General features: G+C 38.9%; 1 protein-coding gene and 1 pseudogene across 5 annotated transcripts; one reads left to right on the top strand and one right to left on the bottom strand.

Moving 5' to 3' along the window:
* Positions 1 to 371: 371 nt before the first annotated feature.
* LOC148862624 (metacaspase-9 pseudogene) lies at positions 372 to 1,074 on the bottom strand (annotated as a pseudogene).
* A 4,019-nt stretch (positions 1,075 to 5,093) lies between these two features.
* LOC148862623 (T-complex protein 1 subunit epsilon-like) lies at positions 5,094 to 22,298 on the top strand. Of its 5 annotated transcripts, XR_016109932.1 has the most exons (12): positions 5,104 to 5,244; positions 5,377 to 5,587; positions 15,531 to 15,849; positions 16,628 to 16,976; positions 17,295 to 17,427; positions 17,540 to 17,592; positions 18,979 to 19,081; positions 21,192 to 21,358; positions 21,449 to 21,562; positions 21,674 to 21,852; positions 22,007 to 22,087; positions 22,169 to 22,298. XR_016109932.1 is itself a non-coding variant. In XM_088978211.1 (11 exons), the coding sequence occupies exons 2-10, from the start codon at positions 5,389 to 5,391 to the stop codon at positions 21,842 to 21,844; spliced, it is 1,608 nt and encodes a 535-aa protein (XP_088834337.1). In that variant the 5' UTR covers positions 5,104 to 5,244; positions 5,377 to 5,388; the 3' UTR covers positions 21,845 to 21,852; positions 22,169 to 22,298. The 5 variants fall into 5 exon arrangements, 3 of the variants coding, with proteins under 3 accessions (XP_088834337.1, XP_088834336.1, XP_088834335.1); XR_016109931.1 differs by having other exon boundaries at positions 5,094 to 5,244; positions 21,674 to 22,087; XM_088978211.1 differs by lacking the exon at positions 22,007 to 22,087.
* Positions 22,299 to 22,882: the final 584 nt, after the last annotated feature.

The following is a 22,882-nucleotide window of genomic DNA, read 5'->3' as shown; positions in this document are numbered from 1 at the left end:
CAACGTTGCCGGAGGTAGAGGATGCGACGGCGACGCTGGTGGGCGGAGGTGGCAGCGTTGGGTAGAGGTTTGACCACCAGCACCGCCGCCACCGCCTTTGCCGCCGCTCGCCTCTAGCAATATTGCCGGAGATTGCCGAATGTGGCGGCGGGTAGCAGCACTGATGACTTAATTGCAAGAGGAAGAAGATGAACAATGTTTTTACCCTTAATTGCTATTATTTTAAAAAAGTTAACTTATTTTTTAAATTTAAATAAAAGTATGCCCTTATCTGTTATATAAAGTAAAAAGTTCCAGGTAGATGGCCTCAGCTTTCTCCCTTATCCAAATCAATAAAAAACTTTTAGACCTTCTTTGTTTTGAGTTTGGCTTCAATCCAGGCACAAAGTGACTTGTTCTCTCCCTTGAGTGTCACAAAGTGACTCATTCTCTTCTACCTCTCTCTCCCCCCATCCACCTGAGGGTGACTTAACATCCATTATCGCCGGCGACAAACAACTGTCATCGGCAGATGGATCAACCTTAGGGAGGGGTTGCTGCTTGAAGCCTTGTTCCCTCAAAATAGCTCTCACCATGGTCACCAACTCTCTATTACTAAGTCTAGTCTCGTGCTCCTTTAGCACCATCTGAACATCATTACTAAAACGCCCCATACACCCTGTCTCCGTCATTAGTCGGATTCATGTCCGCAGATGTCTCATTTGCCCGGCAGCCGTTGAGAATAATGCCTGCATCTGGGTGAAAAGACCCCATCAGACTACTCTAAAGCTTTTGTAGGCGGAACTTGCTGCTTGCGTCGCCGCCGAAGACTTGGCACAGGTGGGTGTCGACGTCTAGTGAGTCGATGCCGGTGAATGAAGTCAGGTGCTGTAGGATTGAGTCCAGAGGGATGGTCTTGGGGCGGTGGGCTGGCGGTGCACCGCTGGCAATAGAAGGCTCAATTTGCTCTTTCTCCTTGTCGATGAGGCCGCCATTGTGTCATGAGTCTGAGATGATGGTGAAGCTTGCTCCCTTTGGCAAGTGATTCACGAAGTGTCGGAAATCGACATCTATTGAGGAGTTGCAGTCAGTCATGTTTGTTGCCGACGGTAATGGTTGTTAAGTCACTGTTGGGTGGATGGGGGGAGAGAGAGGGATAAGTGACCTCCGACCGCCGGTAATGGTTGTTAGATGCCGGTATTCGGTGGTGATGCCTGTCATCCAAAACGATTAGGGTTAGTTTCATGGAAGAAGAAGATATGCAAAGAAGACAATACCTAAGGTTGATCCATCCACCGGTGATGGTCGTTTGTCGCTAGCGGTAATGGATGTTAAGTCACCACAGGGTGGATGGGGGGAGAGAGAGCGAGAAGAGAACGAGTCACTTTGTGACACTCAAGGGAGAGAACGAGTCACTAATGGCGTGAAGCATCCCTCGCATGCTTCAACCGTTTACATGAATCATGAACGGTGCCCTGATAGAGGGCACCTGGACTGAAGCTGAACTCCTTCGTGTTTTGCTTTAATTGCTCTCTCACATTTCTTAAATCCAAATCGTGAGATTAATAGGATAGGAAAACAGGGCCAACCCGTCTCTGCTTTCTTACCCTTCTTCAAATATCTACTCTTTCAAATATTGTACATCCACTCTTTTAGATTTTGTGAAAGAACCAAAGCTAGAAACGTCTCAATACATGATAGAGACAGTATTCGAAAAGGCTGAGTTGGCTTCCATTGAACCAAGAATTTTGTAAAAGTATCAGATATGTTTTATTTTAATTCTTCTCACTTATTCGTCTTAAATCTCATATTAGATAGAGGAAAAAAAATTTTCTGGGGGGCTCTAAACTCGTATCTGGCTGGTTTAAATCAGCTGGGTGATGTTTTATTCTCATTTGAATCTATTGTGTTCGTTCTTTCGAGCGAACATTGTACATATAAATACGGGTAAAGAATGTGATTAAAATGGGTTGGTTTGGGACTATACTAATATCCATATTACATCCGGCCTATATAACTAAAAAGTCCAAAATGACGTGGCTAGTTAAATGGACCAGATATGGTATGGATCTAGGTTTAATCTGACCCATATTTGTACCATTTATTTTATTTTATTTATAATTACACAGTATAATAAGTACTGTTTAAACGAAAAATTACTATTAATAAATATAAATTATTAAAAATTATTAAAATTACTAAATATTAATATAATTATTAATAATACCTGAAAATAATAATAATTCACCGTAACATTAAACTATTGTTAATGTATTACTATCATTTCAGATTAAACTACTGTTAATAACATTAAATATAATAACTGTTAATAATTAGTAGTTATTACTGTTAATAATACTAAATATGGTTAACAGTAGCAGTAATTATTAATAATTTACCCTGATTATTTTTCTGATAAATTTATTTACTGTTTGTATTTTAATTTTCTAAAATAATTATTGATTCACATTTATTCATTATAGAAAAATTATTAATTATTTCTGAAAAATATGAATAGTAATTATTCAAAGTTATTTAATTTATAACAATTATTCATTAAATATTCTTCATAATTATTGGTAATTTTTTGTTAATACTTTAGGATCATTCATTATATTAATAGTAGGGATGTTAATTGGACTGGATTTAGTCCAATCCAATCAAGTCCAATGTAAATCCATTATAAATGGACCAGGTCCAATCCAATCCAATGAATGTTTTGGACCAATTTAGGCCGGTCCAATTCAATGTCTGGACCGTCCAATCTGTTCAAATTTATTTTGATTTAGATTGGTTACAACCCAAATCCGATCCATTGACACATATATTCTTATCTTATACTAATGGACCAAATATTGGCTTACTTTTTTTTTTTGGGTGAATGATATTGGCTTAATCCAAACCCTATTCAATATAATTTTGTTATGGATGGACTAGGTCCAAACCAATCTAATAAATATTTTGGACCGGATTGGTCCAATCCATTATGTCTTGTTGGTCTGTCCAATCCATCCAAATTGATTTTGGACTGGATGGGGTCCAATCCAAAACCGGTCCATTGACACCCTTAATTAATAGTATTGATAATTATAAAAAATTAGTAGAAATATCCAAAAACATAAACTTGGCATAAATTATCACAAAATAGTATAAAGTTACAAATAATATAAATTATGTTAAATTACCAACACTTAGCATAAATTTGCCAGTAATTGTTGATAAATTATCTTAAATTTCTAGAAATTACATAAAATAACCAAAATAAATTACCACTATTTGCAATAATTTTCCAATAATTATGAACAATTATTACAAAATAGTATAAATTTTCCAAAAAATAGCACAAATTATCATAAAATGGTAAAAATATCAAAATACAGAAATTACACAAATTTTAAATGAAATAATTAAATTAATAGAAATTAACAGAATTTAGTAGAACTTAGCAACAAGTTATCAATACTTTTGTAAAAAATGATAAATTGCTAGAACTTAGCAAAATATTACCACTTAATCCCAGAAAATATGATAAATTACCAAAGATTGAAAACAAATTCATATAATACTTGGCACAAATTACCAATACTTATTGATAGTCATATTAAATTACTAAAAATTACCTGAAGTTATCAAATAACCAAAACAAATTACTTTTATTTATCATAAACTACCAATAATTATAAAAATTGTCATAAATAGTATAAATTTGCAGGAATTATCACAGTTTATCATAAATTAGTACAAACATTCACAAATGTTAAAAATATTTTTACGTGAAATAAATAAATTAATTAAAATTACAAAAAATTAGAAGAACTTAGCAAAATATTACCACTTATTTCCAAAAAACATGATAAATTACCAGAAATTACAAATAAACTATCATATAATAAATTACCATGACTTAGCACAAATTACCAATACGTATTGATAATTTATCCTAAATTTATAGAAATTACCTAAAATTATCAAATAACCAAAATAAATGACCATTAGTTACCATAAATTACAGATAATTATAAATAATTATCATAAAAAAGTAGAAATTTTCAGAAATAATCAGACATTAGTAAGAATATCCAAAAACATAAATTACATAATTTTTAAATGAAATAAACAAATTAAACTACAAAAATTAGAAATTAGCAAAAAATTACCACTTATTTCCACAAAGTAAGATTTATTACAAGAAACTACAAAAAATTATCATATAATAAATTACCAGGACTTAGCACAAATTACCAATACTATTGATAAATTATCTTAAATTTGTAGAAATTACCTAAAATTATAAAATAACCAAAATAAAGTGCCATTATTTACCATAGATTACCAATAATTATAAAAAATTATCATAAATAGTAGAAATTTCCAAAAATGATCACAATTATCATAAATTATTAGAAGAATTGGAAAACATAAATAAAATAAATTTTAATTGAAAACATAAATAAAATAAATTTTAATTGAAATAAATAAATTAATTTAAATTACCAAAAATTAGAAGAACTTAGCAAAAAATTACCACTTATGTCCACAAAATACGATAAATTACTAGAAATTACAAATAAATTATCATCTAATAAATTACCAAGACTTAGCACAAATTACCAACACTTATTGATGAATTATATTAAATTACTAGAAATTACTTGAAACTATCAAATAACCAATATAAATTACCATTATTTTCTAGAAATTAGCACATATTATCATAATTAGTATAAATATCCAAACACATAGGCTTAGTATAAAATTATTATAAAATTGTAGAAAATTACCAAAAAATTATTAAAAATTTACTAAGACTTATCATAAAATTACCAATAATTATGGTTAAATTATATTAAATTTATTGAAATTGCACAAAATTACCAAATAATATAACCAAAATAAATTACCATTATTTACCATAAATTACCAATAATTATAAAAACTTATCTTAAAATAGTAGAAATATTGAAAAACATAAATTACACAATTTTTAAAGAAATGATATAGATGATTAGTTTGTTATACTATATTAACTTTTATTATGGATCATCTTATATATTTCTTAGCTGATTGGACCTGAAATAGGTTTCATAAGTCCGTGCATTACACAGGTCCCGATTAGTATATTAAAAGACAAAACAGTAAGCCAATTCAGTTCAGCATCGAGCAGGAGATCTAGGTTTGGCCCTTGCTTACTTAAAGTGGCATCTACAAACAGTTAGGTCTCGCAAACGCAGCCCGTTCAGTCACTCTTCAGCATTTCTCCCAAAGGTTGCAGAGAGACTCTCTCTACTCTCTCTCTCTCTCTCTGATTTCTGCTCAATTCGTTTCGCTTTCGATTTGATTACTCAAGGGATCACTCTCTTATTCTTGCTTATGTTTTTATTTGCTGGTTTGCTGTAGTCGAAGGAGAAAATGGCTTTAGCCTTCGATGAATTCGGCCGGCCGTTCATCATAATAAAAGATCAGGAGCAGAAGACCAGGTTAAGAGGTTTGGATGCTCAGAAGGCCAATATTTCCGCGGCAAAGGCGGTTGCTCGCATCCTCCGTACATCACTTGGTCCCAAGGGCATGGACAAGATGCTTCAGAGCCCCGACGGCGAAGTCACCATTAGTGAGTTCTACCACTTTTTCTTTGCCTAACTCTTGCAACTGATTTAGTAACTGACACTCGTTATCCTTCAGTTGTTTCCTGCTTCGTTAGTCCTGATCGGTTAGTGAACCACACACATCGCTCACTTCTGGGTTTGGTTTTTTATCTATCATTTGGTCGAGGCATATATGTTGAAGATATAGTTTGGATTATTTGTAGAGGATGAGCTCACAGTCATGGGATTGGTTAAGGTGTATTTATTCTGCTGTTATTTTCTATTAGAAAACGAGATACTAAGTTGAGGACAGTTTTAGTGGAAAATGAGATCGAAAAGTTGGATCTGGGACTTACGCCAGTTAGTGTGCTGGTTTGGTCAATGATAATTTGTACATGTGCGTTAGAGCTATGCTTTTATGCATTCACAGAATTATTTAAAACTGCTTTAAGGGGCTAACTCTTCACCTTGTGCATGCGTCTCGCCGTCTCCTTGGAAATCTTCATTACAAATTCCATGAGATGATGAATGCTTGATCCATTTTTGTGGTTTTCTCATCTACCTATCTCAACTCGGTTTCCTAGCTACAAACTGGCAAACTTATTTATTATTTATACTACTTGTATGACTTATTATTATATGTTTCTTTATTGCATAGTGTTGATTTTATCTGCACTAGAGATAAAGATAAAACGTTGAGGCTGCCAACTTATAAAATCTTGAGAGGCTTAAATGGGATATTTGTTTCTAGATCTCTATCCCTACACGATGTTTAGGGCTGCAAATAATTCCGATCAGATCCGTTCCAAATCCAAATTCAATGCAATAAGAGCTGAATTCGGATACCTCCATTGATTCCAACAAACCGGATTGGATAAAAAAAGTCAACCCGTTAGTTAATATATATATATATATATATATATATATATATATATATATATATATTGTATTTTGTATTTTGTATTCTATATTCTATATTATATATTATAACATATTATTATATCATATCTTGAAAATTTGACGGATTCTTATTGAAACTGGATTGATCGGATTTCTTATTGGATCAGATCAGATACACCATTTATCGAATCTGATCCAATCTGTTTGCAGCCCTAACAATGTTGAATGGTCCAGTGGGCTTAGAGATTTTTAGGGTTAGGGGGCTGGAACCAGATGTTTTATCCTCTTCTGATGTTATTCCTTCAAATGGGGCAATATATCACTGTCAGACTTTCATTACTGTTGCTCAACAAACTTTCTTACTGTGTTTTACCTCACAATTTTTTTATTTCCTCTCATCATGGTTACAGTTTTTCAGTGACCCAGGTTTATGTTTGCTTGATTTGTTTCCAAGTGAGAAGTGTTTTGTTTATTTTCATGTTGGAGATTGGAAGATGCATGCTGAGCCAGAAAGAGTTTTTGTATTATATGGAGACTTGGGGTAAACAGATTCAAGAAGATACATCAGGTTGATAATAAATCACCCAACAAAGGAAAGACCAAGACTTTCAACCTAACCCTTTAAATGAACTAACTGTGGTAACCACGAGAGTCAACCTGAAACCCCCCACTCCAACAGCAAAACAATGAGCCCAAGCCAAAGATCACAAGGAAACTCCTTCCAAAATAGACAGAAATAAACAATCCCACCGAACCCTCCCAGCCCCTAACCTTATATCAATGAAACACCCTGAACCCAAAACCCCAATTTCAATGAGAAGCAACATCAAGCTTTACCCATTTCCCCAACCCATCTAGTGTCTAAAACAGAATTCTCTCTTCTTTTCTGAGAGGCTTTTTTATCTTCTTCCCCCCCCCCCCCCCTTCATTGGCCCCACCCCAAATAATCCTACCTTTAATCTAGCAAAAACTTTTGAAACTTGCACTATTTGTCTGGTTTTCTTTATTCTGAATCTTCTTACTGTGTTAGCATTTTTCTCCATCATCGAAGAAGCAACCCTGTTAGCATTGATCCTTTATAACTCAAATATCACATTATTTTCGAATAATTGATCTGCACCCAAATCTTCTCTTTCTGTAGTCCCCTCCACTCATCGGCTCCTAAAACCATATTTTTCATTTCTTCTCCATATTCCAAAAACTCCTGCAAAACCCTAAGGATCATGGGATGCTTGCAAACTTGTCACTTTTCAATTATAGTTAATGGGGCAGTGTATGATTTCTTTGAAGGATTCTGTGGGCTTCGGCAGGGTGACCGCCTTTCGCCTTTTCTATTTACCCTGATTGCTGAAGCACTAAGTAAATTGATTTCAAGAGCAAATGGTGTGTAGTTATTCAGGGGATTGTCAGTTGGGAGGGATAACGTTTTAGTAACTCATTTACAGTTTGCATATGACATTCTCATTTTTTGTGATGGAGAAAGTAGGGAGGGAGTGGAAAATCTGAGGATGGTTATGAATCTCTTTGAGAGGATGTCTAATTTGAGGATGAATTGGTCAAAGAGTTTACTGGTTGGAGTCAACATTGAAGAGGATGAAGTGAGATTTATGGCAAGTTCCCTAGGTTGTGAGAAAGGTGAGTGGCCAATGAAATATTTGGGTTTTACCCCTTGGAGATAACCCTAGATCTGCTAGTTTTTGGTCTTCGGTGGAAAAGAAATTATATGTCATTGGGGGGGGGGGGGAGAATAACCCTAATTAAATCCACTTTAGCAAATCTCTAGTGTACTACATGTTAGTGTTTAGGATGCCACAAAGGATTGTGAGGAAAGTTAAAAAAAATCATGAGGGATTTTCTTTGGGAGCCAGGGAAAAAAAGAAGGATCATTTGGTTAGATGGGAAAAGGTGAGGAAATTGAAAGAGGAAGGGGGTTTGAGAATAGGGTTGATACGGTTGAGAATAGGGTTTGAGAATAGATGGGAAAAGGTGAGGAAATCTAGCTAGTGTAATCTTGATTCGGGAGCGAACAAGAGCCCGAGGTTGGGGAATGAGTTTGCCCTCTTTCAAGGGTGGTAAGGGGGGAACTCGATCAGGAGGAATACCCTTAAACGGCTTGAGCAAGGAAATGTGGAAAACATCATGGATCCTACTGCGCTTTGGCAGTTCTAGCTGGTATGTAATGGGGCTCTGTCGTGTGCCCTTTCTGTCTCCTTGTGAATTGCTGATGGGTGGTGGTCTGCTCCACTCCCTTAGTTGGGTAAGGAGGGAGTGTTTGGGTCCCAACAATTCCTCCCTCCTTAGTATTGACCTTGACCTCAAGGTCTAGGTTTGGAAATCTCTCGTTCAGCCTTAGATAAGGTTCCCAAGTAGCGTCCTCTGGAGGCAGCCCAACCCATTCTACCTTGGCTTCTGGCACAACCTGTCCACCTCGCCGAACCCAACGAAAATCCACAATTCTGATAGGCTCCGTGTCAATGTCCCCTTCTTCAGTGAATTGCGGTAAGTTGGATGAGACAGACGTATGATTTCCCACAACCTTCTTGAGAAGTGAGATGTGAAACACTGGATGAAGCTTTAAGGTTGTAGGGAGGTCCAACCTGTAAGCAACAGGGCCCACTCTCTCCAGCACCTTATAAGGCCCATAATACCTGGGAGCTAGCTTGTGCCAAGCCCGTCTTACCACTGAGACCCGGCGGTAAGGTTGGAGCTTAAGGTAGACAAGATCACCCACCTGAAACTCTAATGGGCGGTGGTGAGAGTCATAGCGGGCCTTCATTTGTTGTTGGGCTTTTGTCAAGTTGGTCTTAAGTAGTCTAAGGATCTCGTCTCTCGCCAGTAGGCGGGTATCTACCTCTGCCACCTTGGATGACCCATATTCATAAGGTAATATGGGAGGGGGATCTCTGCCATATAGAGCCTTGAAGGGTGTCATTCTTGCAGTCGACTGATAAGTCGAGTTGTACCAGTATTCTGCCCACGGAAGCCAGTGGGCCCACTGTCTAGGCTTCTCCCCTATGAAGCATCTAAGGTAGGCTTCTAAGCATCGATTAAGAACTTCAGTCTGTCCATCAGTCTGCGGGTGATAACTTGTGGATGGGTGCAGTTGGGTTCCTTGCAATCAAAAGTATTCCTTCTAGAATGAACTCAGGAAGGTAGGGTCACGGTCCGAGACAATGGATCTTGGGGTTCCATGCAGTTTTGCGACGTCCCGTATGAAGATGTCGGCCACCATTGCTGCGGTGTAAGGGTGAGGCAATGTAGAGAAATGGTTGTACTTGGTCAGACGGTCAACCGCTACCATGATAACCTCCTTTTCTGCAGAACGGGGAAGACCCGTGATGAAGTCCATGGAGAGGTCTTCCCACACTTGCTCTGGTATCTTGAGGGGTTGTAGAAGGCCAGCGGGAGACTGTGAAGAGTATTTCTGTTGTTGGCAGGTTTGGCATTCGGATACATAGTGCAACACATCCTTGCGCATTCCTACCCAATGATAGTGGCTGCTGAGCCTCTTTAGGGTCCGTAGCACCCTTGAATGTCCCCCCAACGCGGAGTCATGAAACAACCTTAGCAGTTTAGTTTTGTGGGCGGAATTTTGAGTAACATACCGACCCCTAAAGAAAAGATCAGGCCCCACAATTTGGTAACCCGCAACCTGGGAAGGGTCACGTCTCCATTTATCCTATGTCTTGTAGCTGCGGATCAGACCTGGCTTCTTGCCGTATAGGTTCAAACAAGGGAAAAGTGGGCTGAGAGCAGGTTAGTTGGGCTAACTCTTCTACATGTGACAAGGCATCAGCTACTCTGTTTGCGGGCCAAGGCTTATACTCTATGAGGTAGTCAAAGCCCATCAGTTTACTAAGCCATTTTTGCTGCTCCGGGGTGTGCACCCTTTGTTCTGCTATGTACTTCAAATTTCGTTGGCTTGTCCTTATAATAAATTGGCATCCCAATAGGTATGCACGCCATTTCTGTACTGCCATTACCACAACCATCATTTCCTTGACATAAGTGGATTGGTTTTGGTGAGTTGCTGAGAGAGCCTTGCTTAAATAAGCAATGGGCTGCCCTTTCAGCATCAAGACGGCCCCTACCCCTACACCTGATGCATCACACTCTATTTCAAAGGGCTGAGAGAAGTCCAGAAGAGTGAGGACTGGAAGGCTAGAAACTGCTGTCTTCAAGTCTTCAAAAGTCCGTTGGGCATCATTAGCCCAACCGAAGGAATCCTTCTTTAATAGGCGAGTTAGAGGGGTGGCCATAAGCCCATACCCCTTAATGAAGCGCCTATAATAACCGATAAGCCCAAGAAAACCCCTTAGAGCCTTTACAATAGTGGGCTTGGGCCACTTTTGGATGGCGCCTATCTTTTTTGGGTCTGCCATGACCCGCCCTGCTGCAACCACATGGCCTAAGTACTGAATTTGTCCTTGTCCAAAGGAACATTTTGTCATTTTGGCATGTAACCGGTGCTTCCTTAGAGTTTTGAGGGTGAGTTTTGGATGTTCCATATGGGTGTCCCAATCCCTGCTGTATACTAGAATGTCATCGAAAAATACCAGAATAAATTGCCTTAGGAATGGCCTGAAGATGCCATTCATGAGGGCCTGAAAGGTGGAGGGGGCATTGGTGAGTCCAAAAGGCATAACCAGAAACTCATAATGGCCATTGTGGGTTCTAAAGGCCGTCTTGTGGATGTCAGCCTAGTGAACCCGAATCTGATGATACCCGGACCGCATGTCTAATTTGGAGAACACTCGATCGAGTAATTGGTTCGACTCCTTGAATATGTCACCAAACTGATCGAGTATTGATCGTAAGGCCTTGTGTTGAACTTCCGTGGGGTGGTCACACCCCTGATTGTCCAGAATTGGGATTGTGGGCCGAATGCCTAAGTGCATAAATAAGGGCTGTCAAGCATCCTTGGAGGCTCGTATCATGGAAGCTAAAGTGTCACCTTGGGGACTAGGGGGCCACACCCCTTGTAAATGACAAGTCTGACCATCCTGGTGAAAATCCATTGTCATTTTGGCCCAATCACAAAGTGCAGGACCTAGGCCACGTAACCAATGAATCCCCAAAATAATATCAGCCCCCGAGAATTCCAATGGGTGGAGATCCACCACGAAATTATGGCCCTATATGAGGATCTTTTCCTTCTTACATACACCATTACATAACATCTGACTCCCATTAACCACATGGATCGAAAAGAGAGAAGTGGGTTATATAGTCATACCTAGTTGCTTTGCCAAACGACAAGTGATGAAATTCAGGGTAGAACCATTGTCAATCAAAATCATCACGGTCCGGCCAACCAATCTTCCTTCTACTCGCATGGACTGAAGAGGGTTGAGGCCCACGAGAGCGTGTAAGGAGATCTCGGCTCTGACAGGTTCTGGTTCGTCTGATATCAGTTCACAGTCTTCTAAGTGCTCTGGTTCTTTCCCTTCCTGCTCTTCCTCTGTTTGCATGAGAAACACTCGCTGGACCCGACACTTATGGCCTGGTCCAAACTTGTCATCACAGTTGTAACATAGGCCCTTCTCGCGTCGGGCCTGCATCTCAGCCCATGAGAGGCGTTTGAAGGGCATAGTGGGCCTGGGCAAAATGGGCTTTTGATGATCCCCAACCTGTTTCATGGGCTGCTGATCGACCCGTGGGGTAGTCCTCACATTTGGATAGGACAGCTTGCTGGCTCTGCGTAGGTTGGCGATTTTCTCTTCTTGCAGGCGAGCCAATCCCAACGCAGCCATGACTATCGCCAAACGGAGAGCCCTCACCTCCAGGCGGATGTCCTCTCTGAGGTCTCCCACAAAACATCCCACTAAGGCCTTCTCCGACCAACCATGAACCCTGGTCGCCATTCTCTCGAACTCGAGCTGGTATTCTGCTACTGTCCCAGTCTGCTTCAACCGAGTGATGAGTTCGTCGTAGTCCACGAGCACCGTCGGCCCAAAACGGATGCACAGAGCTTCAGTGAACTCTGCCCAAGTTACCTGAGGATGATTTTGACGATACCACTGGAGCCATAGAATCGCGTCTCCTTCTAGGTGAATGGAAGCGATGGAGACACGTTGGTGTGTTGGTGTTTTGTGGTATTCGAAAAATCTTTCTGCTCTGAAGATCCAAGGAATGGGATCTCCACTGGAATAATTGTGAAAGTTGATTTTAGTGACTTTTTCGGTGGGGTAACACCCTGTTCTTTGGCTACTGGAAGCAGAGGCTTCTGCCCCTGCTGGGTGACTAGCCTTGCGGGATTGTAGCTGAGAGGCGAAGCTGGAGACAACCACTTTGAGTTCCCTGAGTTCGTTCAACACTTGGTGAAATCCAACCTCAAGCTGGTCGACCCTATCATCCATGATAGAGGAACGTGTTTGTGGCATTGTGAAGCCTGTGATCTTGATAGCCTGGCTTCGATACCAAATTGATGAGTTCCGCTCACCTCGGAAGCCCCTTCGAGGGTGGCTCAGCCTCCTGAAACAGAAGATGATGGGAGAAAAGAAGAGGGAAGGTAGGAAGAAGAAAGGATTTAGAGAGAGAAATAAAGAGATATTTATTCACACTCTTTTGTTATATGATTATGGCCTTATATAGCTGGCCTACAGGTGTAATAATGGAGGGAATATCCTCTGGTTGCAGAGTAACTAACTCTGGAAGATATCATGGAGAGAATATCCTCTGGTTGCAGAGTAACAAACTCTGGAAGGTTCTGAATGTAACTAACTATGGGGCTCTGTCGCGTGTCCTTTCTGTCTCCTTGTGAACTGCTGATGGGTGGTGGTCTGCTCCACTCCCTTAGTTGGGTAAGGAGGGAGCGTTTGGGTCCCAACACATTCATTTCATGTCGAGCAACGGATGGGATGCTAGATGTCTCCATAGGGCTAACTTGGCTGCTCCCTGGAAGGCCATCCATGATGTTCTCCCTATGTTCCTTAATTTTAACAGGTATGATTTGTCTTCTGGTAGTAAAATCAGATTCTGGGAGGATTTGTGCATTGGGGATACTCCTCTAGGGGAGAAATTTCTTTCTCTTTGTGATCTGTCTAGTTTCAAGGGTAAGCCTATTTCCGATTTCCTAAACCATCATTCTCACCTTCCAGGATTGAATTGGAACCTTGGATTTAATAGGAATCTTAGAGAGTCTGAACTGTTTGCAGTATCCGAGTTGTTAATTCTGGTGGGTCAGATTCTTGGGGGAGGGTGGGTCAGATTCTAGAATTTGGGGTCTTAATTCTGGTGGATCTTTTTCTTGTAAATACTTTCTACATTCGATGGTTGCCACCCAGTCTTCTCTTCAGTTTCCAATCAAATAAATTTGGTGCCCTCCTATTCCCCCTAAAATCAGTGCTTTTTGTTGGGAAGTCTTTCATGGTTGTATTAATACTTTTGATGTACTTCAAAGGAAAAGACCAAATTGGTGCTTGTCCCCTAATTGGTGTGTCCTGTGTAAGTTGAGTGGTGAGACTGTTTTCCACTTTCTTTTATCATGTTACTTCCCTTTTTGGGTGCAGGTGGTCCTCTCTTGACAGGGTGGAAGGTTTATTCAACCCTAATATTTGAATGTAAAGAAAAATGCAAGGAAGCTTTGGTTGAAACAATAACATTGAGGGTGGCACGTCGGGCAAAAAGCTTAAAGCTGTTTTCAAATTTTAAAGTTGAAGACTTATTCAGGGTTTGGGAACTTATTGCTGCTTCATCATCTATGAGGCGACAAGTGTGTGAGACCTGCTTTGATGGGAGTTGTGTGGGTAACCCAGGCCCCTCAGGTATTGGGGGGCATTAGAAATGAAAATGGTTCCATTATTGCTCTGTTGTCCGGTCCTGTGGAGGAGGGTGATGTGTTTAGGGCAGAGCTTCTAGCTGCAGTATATGGGGTTGAGAAGGCCAAAGAGTTGGGGATTAATAGACTGATCATCGAGGGAGACTCAAAAACTGTGATAAAATGGTTGCAGAAAGGGGAGGGAGTGACTTGGCAGCTGAAGAATGATTTCTGAAGGTTCAAATGGATGTCAAGGAATATGTCAATTCAGGTGGGTTGGGTTAGGAGATCGGCCAACAGTTTGGCTGATAGCTTAGCAAAGCAAGGGGTTCAAAGAACAGATGTTTTGGGCACATTTGTAATTCTGACCTGGGTCAGCTTCTATGCTGATATCTTTGCAACTTGTTGTATCCTAAAGCATCTTAATTAATGAAAATTTTCAGAGTTATTGATAAAAAAAGGAAAATTTCACTTGTTTCATTTTGTTAAAAAACCCGTACAAAATAAAAAGTCTCCCATTTGTATTTTCCATTCTCTGCAAAATGCTTCATATGCTCTTCTAATTTCGAGAATTTCCACTCTAAGTTTTTTTTTTCCCTCCCCGCATGTAAAGCCCCTTCGACCATCTGAAAAAATGACTCAATCGCCTCCCTACCCACTAGGAAAACCACGTCCCTTTGCAATTCTCTAATCTTCAAAGTAGTTCTCCCTTTGAATCTGTATCTCTCAAAGACGGAAACTTTAGATTTGACTTTCAAGACTCTACGCCACACTGCCATCGCAAACTTTGGTGGGAACCCTTTGGTGTCAGCTACATGAATTCAGGAGGTCCCACCAAACAATTATCCTGTTTGTCTTATCTAGTGCACATTAAGGTCATCTTGAACAGAATCATGCTTCATGCAATCTAATTCATTGGAATTAGTTTGTCTCTGTACATCTGAATCAGTTCCAAACATGCATAACAATATCCTCTGCAGAAGCTATTACTGTCAATGTTATTTATGACAGTTATCCTGTAATCTAGCCACTATCATTGGGTCATGAAGCAATCATTTTAAATTGGGGCTATTAAGAATTGGGTGGAATGAGAGAGAAATCATTTTAGGTTGTTTAAAAAATTTATTATGTGTTTGTATGCTTATAATCTGTTAGTTCATTTGGTGGTTGCTTTGTTACCACCCTGTTGGCTTATTATATGAACTGTAGCAGTTGAAACTTGAGATTATTTATAAGCCAGCATTTTGTTAGAATGTTTCTTTAAGAAATTTTTCTGATCTTTATATGTTAATTTGCTTCACTTGTCATAGCAAATGATGGTGCAACAATCTTGGAGCAAATGGATGTTGACAATCAAATAGCAAAGCTGATGGTTGAACTATCCAGGAGTCAGGACTATGAAATTGGGGATGGAACAACTGGAGTTGTTGTAATTGCTGGTGCACTTTTAGAGCAGGCTGAGAAACTATTAGAGTGTGGTATTCATCCTATCCGGATTGCAGAGGGCTATGAGATGGCTTCAAGGGTAGCTGTTGAACATTTAGAGCATATTTCTCAGAAGTTTGAATTTGGCACTACCAACATAGAACCCCTGGTTCAGACTTGCATGACTACTTTATCCTCGAAGATGCAAGTATCTCAAATCTTATTCTCTCTGGTATCTGCTTTGTTACTTGTTGCAGAACCATCATGTGTAGTAAATTTGCTTACTTATTGTGTGTGTTGAGTCTAATGGAATTTATTTTCTTTAGTTTAAGGTATCATTTGCATTGTTTATTTTCTTGAAATATCACATTAAATGCTTGTATGGCTATAGATACATTCTTGGGAATGGAAGGAACACCATATCCTTTGAAAAGTTATTTTGTTGAATGCAGATGGTACAGAAATAACATGAAGATTTCCATACCATCTGCATATAATATATCATTTAAATTGAAGACTTGCTGGATTTTTTATTGGTCATTGATTTCTTGTGGGTTGTATTTGTGAGCAATTTCTCCATCATCATGGTTGCATTGTTTATCGAGACTTCATTAGATACTTATCCTTTTTCACTTCTTATCCAAGGGTCACAAAATTTATATAAAAAAGAATTGGAGTACCTGCTATGGTGGGTGCACAGTGCACAATGTAAGAATTGATGCAATTGCTTGAACATATTAACAATTGCAACCTGCAATGCATAGATCAATGATGAATAGATCCCCTTTTTACGTGAATAGATATAAGGTACAAGAACAATGAAGTTGGGAAATTTAACTGTGATTTTTATTATTATACATTCTGCTAGTGCTAACTATTAGCAGAATACATATCTTAATTCTGGTATTATTTAATAAGTTGAGAATGTTAGACTATTAATATTTTATTTAACTGAGTTGAATGATTCAACCTCATCTTGCAGTGTAAATCGATGTAAGCGTCCTTTAGCTGAGATTGCTGTTAAAGCAGTTCTGGCTGTTGCAGATTTAGAGAGGAAGGATGTTAACTTAGATTTGATTAAAGTAGAGGGAAAAGTAGGGGGGAAGTTGGAAGATACTGAGCTAGTTTATGGTATTGTTGTTGACAAGGATATGAGCCATCCACAGATGCCCAAGCAGATTGAAAATGCAAAAATAGCAATTTTGACTTGCCCATTTGAGCCACCCAAGCCCAAGACTAAGCATAAGGTTGACATTGACACAGTGGAGAAGTTCCAGACTTTACGTCAACAAGAGCAGAAGTACTTTGATGACATGGTTCAAAAATGCAAGGTAGAGATCTAATTTGGAACTTATGAAATTTCATTGTTTCAAGATGAAACCTTTCATGGCTTCAACTAGAAAGCCAGAATGTATGACTTGTGCCCTTTCATATATTCTGTTTTGCTTGCTATTGGTCTTCATGTTTTTATTTTATTTTATTTATTTCTTTTGCTTTAATGATGTCATGATGCCCAACTTCTTTTCTGATGAGCTAGTAATTATGAATGCTTATATAAAGTCTCAGGTCACTTAATTTTAATGTTGAAGTACCATTTTTTTTACTTGACTTTTTACTGGTGCCTTACTTTTTAATTTGATTTCTTGCAGGATGTTGGTGCTACCCTGGTTATATGCCAGTGGGGGTTTGATGATGAAGCAAATCATTTATTGATGCATCGGAACTTGCCTGCTGTACGATGGGTTGGTGGTGTAGAATTAGAGCTTATTGCAATAGCTACAGGTTTGCATAAAGTTAGCGCTTGCTTCTCTGGTATTAGACTATTATTGGAGCTAGCACATGCTGGCCTACTTTTTGCACTGGGTGTTTGCTGATTGTTTGGCTGTTCATGTAGGTGGAAGAATTGTACCAAGGTTTCAAGAGTTGACACCAGAAAAGCTGGGGAAGGTACATACATATTAAATGATTGGCCTTAGATGAATATATTGACATTATTCATTAAAAGAAAAAAGGTACAATAGTGAAGAACTTTCATGTCAGGAGTGCAGGACTTCTACTTTGTAGAAGGCATATATATAGTGAAAATTCGATATCACATAAAGTTATATAGTATTTATGATCTGTGGATGGAAATCCATGTCCTAGAAAAAAGCTTTAATTTTTCCTTTTTTTGATCAACAGAAATATTTATATGTTTTATTAACATGGTGTATGAAAACCCTACTGTTCCACATTTTGTGGGATGGAGGTAATAGAAGCTTCATCTCTGGGCTGACATGCCCCCAGGCCCCAGGTCTGAACTCACCAGATAATGTCTTGAGATCCCCTGCCTAGACAGGCATTTACTTGGCTGGTTGCTGTTCTTGGAGACCACCTGGATTAGCAGGTTGGGTTTTCTGATAGAACTTTTATTTCTCTAATCATAGATCTGATGGTCAAAGAGCCATTTGATCTATTACTGATAAAAAGAAGGGCCATCTGATCTTAGGGAGTGCCAACCAGTCACTATTTGACATTTTCCTTCCCTCATCAAGTCATTCAACCCCAGAGATAAAAGCTAGTTTCAAGCCTTGCCTTGGGAAAGAGCTACAAGTTTGGATTTAGAGATACCCTTCATCGGTAGGGACTGAGAAGCTAAGTAGGATGTTTCCAAGATGATCTCTAAAACCCCATCAATATGGTCCTGTTTCTCTAGGCAGCAGCCATCAAAATTTGTTTGCCCATCTCTAGTGCCACCAGATTTGCCAACATTTTGTGCCTCACTCTCAAAGATTCTAGCATTCCTTTCATGCTAAATGCCCAATAGAACTTTTGCTCGTGTGAGTCAGGCTTTGTCTCTGTCCCAGAAAAGGCTAAAAGCAATTATTCATCTATAGTGCGGCAGACTGGCAAATCTTGATTTCGTTTTAAATTGTTTCTTTTACATTGACTGTCTGTGTTGGACAACATTTCCCCATGGCATCTGTTCTGCGTCTTTGGGGACTTCTACTTCCATATAATCATGAGATCATCTTGTTTCCTGCATCATCAATAAGGTTAGGCCTATGCCCTAGTTAATTACTTGGTACATCATCAAGAACTGGTTGGGACTGAGTGCTGGACACTGTAGCAGCCCCGTGCAGATAAGTTGTATCAATTAATAACCATTGCAACCATGGCCATTTGATGGGTTAAACTTGTCTAAGACATCCCCTATTCAACTCATCTTACTATGTGTGGATTTTCATCTTTATTTTCCATTAGAGAACTAGCATTGTCTTGGGAAACTGTGTTTATGTCATGCTGTCAAAACCAGTAAATTTAATCTTATCCACTTCTTTCTTCTCCATGCAGGCTGGTTTGGTCAGAGAAAAATCATTTGGTACAACAAAAGATCGGATGCTTTATATTGAGCAATGTGCAAATTCAAGGGCTGTAACCATATTTATTCGTGGTGGTAGGTTTATACTTGTTTTCATATTTCTTGTTCCTTTTACATTGAGAACATTTTAAAAGGCAAAATCATGATCTCTTATTTGCTTTTGGTAAATCATATTTCTTGCAGTCCGAATGTATGACATTATCTTTTTGGAATTCTTACAAGTTCTTGTTTAGTCCTTTTAGAATGATGGTGAAATGATTAGTATTAACTATTAAAACATTTTGATAAGATGGCACTAAATTTCCAATTACAGTTGGTCTATATGGGGTGTGGGTCTGCCCTTAGCTCATATTGTTTACATTAACCATGAATTAGCTTAGCATTTGCAAGCGAAGGCTCCGCAACTTATGCTTGTTGATGAGATTTTCTGGGCTAAATAGATGAGAAAAGGAAAAAGAAGCTGGAATTGTGGAAAGATGTCCTAGGATCTAAAGGATCTTAAGATAAGTAGAACTAAAGCAGAATACATGTGATGCAAATTTAGTAACAAAACAAGTGAGAGTGAGGGCATTAGAACTCAAGACCAAATGATAACAATGAATTAGCTCTAGGATGTATTATACCTGTACAAACTCAAGTATGAATATGGTCATCTGCTTTGTGCACACCGGACACATATATGGAAATTGAGTTCCTTTTGTTTATTGTGCATAGACAATAAATGGAAAGGAAAACATACTTGATTAAATAGAATTGAAAATTTGGGTAATCTGAAGAACTAGCTAGATTACATCAGGAGAGAAGGCAGCCTTAGTAAGGGACAAGTTTAAAAGATGTGAAATTCCTTAGGGAGGGCATTTGTTTTCTCAATAGATGTCTTCATGAAGCTTACTGCAAGTCTAAAACCACCTCCATATTACCGACTAGGATGTAAAAGCCACCACTATATTTAAAGAAGGGATGTGATGGAGTCATGGAGTGTAGATGGGAACCTCACATTCCCAAGGACTAAGAGGAATTCTTGACAGGGGCGACTCAAAAGTTAGAATTTGCTGGCTGTATGCCAAAGACTTAGATTGAGGAAAGCCATAACTATAGAGACTTCATATATATATATATATATATATATATATATGGTAGGGAAAACTGTAGGGGCTTCATAATTGAAAGGGAACCTCGTGCTTTAATTGATTGGTTTAAAAATGACAGTCTAGGGACTTTGATCTCCATTGAAAGGAAAGCTTTGCTCTTGGTTGGCACTTGTCAACACCCAAGGAGTTCAGAAATATAGCTTATAATAGATTTTTGTCTTTGTGTGCACATGGAAAAACGCCTTTTTGGTAGAATTAACAGCGGAACTCTGTGTCCACAAATTTCTACAGCAATACCATATTTTACCTTTTCAAAAAAGGGAAAAAAGTGGGAACCCTAACTAGGGAACCTGATGCATCCTTTACATGGGCTCAAAGAACTACAAACAGGTTTGCACATGCTTTGGCTGTGCAGTGTGTTAGTAGAAGTCATCTGTTTTGGATGACCATTAAACTAGAAAGTGGGGTTCTAGGATTATAAATACTGAATTGATGGGGATGAATGGTTGGGATTGAAATCTTGAGCAGTGCAAAGTACATGTTCTGTTTGTGCTATTAATTATTTTTTCAGATGCCAATAAATTTGTTCTGTTACCAATTAAGAAAGAGGAGTTGAACTGCTACTGGGTGTTTCAATGTCCAACATTTGCACTTAATCCATATTTACAATCAATAATTAAATTATGAGATGTTTGTATCTGGGGGATTATATCTATGATTGATTATCTTGCTAACCACCAACTAAATAAAGATCTTTGTGAGTTTGTTTGGGTTTCTTTTAGTGCATAGGATAGACAGTTTCCAGATAGCCTGGTAGATGTTAAACTTGTGATGCTGCTAACCAGACAGATATGTGGATATTCTTGGTGTGGTTTGCTGAGCTTGAGTATTAGTTGTATGTATTTTAAAGGACAAGGCATGAGGCTAGGTGCTTCGACCTTCACATGCATGGGACTCGAGCCTCGACAGATCACATTTTTTATTCCTTTTCTCAATAGGAAATGGCCTTAATAAAAGCCATAGGGCTTCATTTTATTCCAATATAGAAAAGATTGGACCTGCAAATAATGAATCTGCTGTCTGCTGATGTTTAGGTAATAAAATGATGATAGAAGAGACAAAAAGAAGCCTCCATGATGCCCTTTGTGTTGCTAGGAATCTGATCTGCAATAACTCTATTGTATATGGTGGTGGCTCTGCTGAGATTTCTTGCTCAGTTGCCGTAGAGTCAGCTGCTGATAGATATCCTGGAGTTGAGCAGGTAGTGATGGGTTCCTATTTGCTTCTCTTTTTTTCTCAGTGACACATCTTTAGGTGACTTGTCCTTTTTTTTTTTTCTTTATTTCTGCAGTATGCTATCAGGGCGTTTGCAGATGCTTTGGACTCTGTCCCTATGGCACTAGCTGAAAACAGTGGTCTCCAACCTATTGAAACTTTGTCAGCAGTCAAAGCTCAACAAATCAAGGTAAGCAATTAAAATGCTCATAATTCAGTGTATAACATTTTGATACTCTATACTGCACCAATGTGGTATATTTGGATGACTTTCAACCTCAAAACTTAATGTTCTCTGCAGGAGAACAACCCATGCTGTGGAATAGATTGCAATGATGTTGGAACAAATGATATGCGTGAACAAAATGTCTTTGAGACACTCATTGGAAAGCAACAGCAAATCTTGCTGGCCACTCAAGTCGTGAAGATGATTCTGAAGATTGATGATGTTATCTCCCTTTCTGAATACTGATTGATGAGGTACAGGCCTCAGTCATCGATTCTGAAGTTTTATTTTGCCTTGAAAGATTTGTGGGCTTTATGCTGGTTGGATATTCCCTTGGATTTTAGGAAAGGGGAAAAGAGGAATGGTTTATTGCTTAAAGAAAGTAAGCTGCAGTGTATGGTTTTCTAGGTGTGGCTGCTGCAATGTGCTAATCAAACCGTTGATCTGTAGCCTTGTCATTTGGGGCATATTCAGTGATTTCTTGACAGTGTACGAGTGGTTGGTTCTTTTTTTTTTTTTCCCGCCGCCTAGGTTGGTGCTGCTGAAACTTTTGTTATTTTTTTGTTTCAGCAACTCAACAATGTCTGGGCCAATGTGTGATCCATCCAAGTGCAGAGAGTGGATGTGCCATCCGTGAGGTATTATTTATGGTGTACTAAACTGGCTCGAGTCTTTTATGTGTAGGTTGTTTTTTATTTTCTGTTCCTTTGCTCACTGCTTAAAAGAATCACTATTCGCAATGCCCTCGACTGAGCGAGAACTTTCTTTCGTGTGGAATCTGAGTTTGAGGTGATCACTCTTCCCTCCCCTCCCTGACTCCATGGTAACAATTCCCAAATGGGGTGTTTCGGTTGGAAATAAGGCTCTGTTTGGTTCACAGGAATAAGGGTCTGGAATCGGATTTGGAATGGATTATTCCGATTCCAACTGTTTGGTTGGGCGGAATCGGAATCCCATTTCCATTCCAATCGGAATGGGTTCCCCCATTTGAGGGAATGGCCATTCCCTGCCCCTTGGGTTTGAAACCCATTCCTGCTGATTTTAGGGTCTGTTTGGTTTGCAGTCGGAATTGGAATCAAAATCTTCTGAAATTGGAATCGGAATGGTCCATTCTTATAGTCTGTTTGGTTCAGACAGGAATGAGAATTAAAATCAGCAGGAATGGGATTTCATTCCCCAGGGAGGGGCAGGGAATGGCCATTCCCTCAAATAGGGAATGCCATTCCAGCAGGAATGGGAATGGTATTCTGATTCCATCCAACCAAACAGTCGGAATTGGAATCA

This window comes from Nelumbo lutea, chromosome 3 (genome assembly GCF_056320005.1).
Source record: "Nelumbo lutea isolate HS-2025 chromosome 3, American lotus-T2T, whole genome shotgun sequence".
In the NCBI taxonomy this organism is placed as follows: domain Eukaryota; kingdom Viridiplantae; phylum Streptophyta; class Magnoliopsida; order Proteales; family Nelumbonaceae; genus Nelumbo; species Nelumbo lutea.
This window is presented reverse-complemented; position numbering and strand designations above follow the sequence as displayed.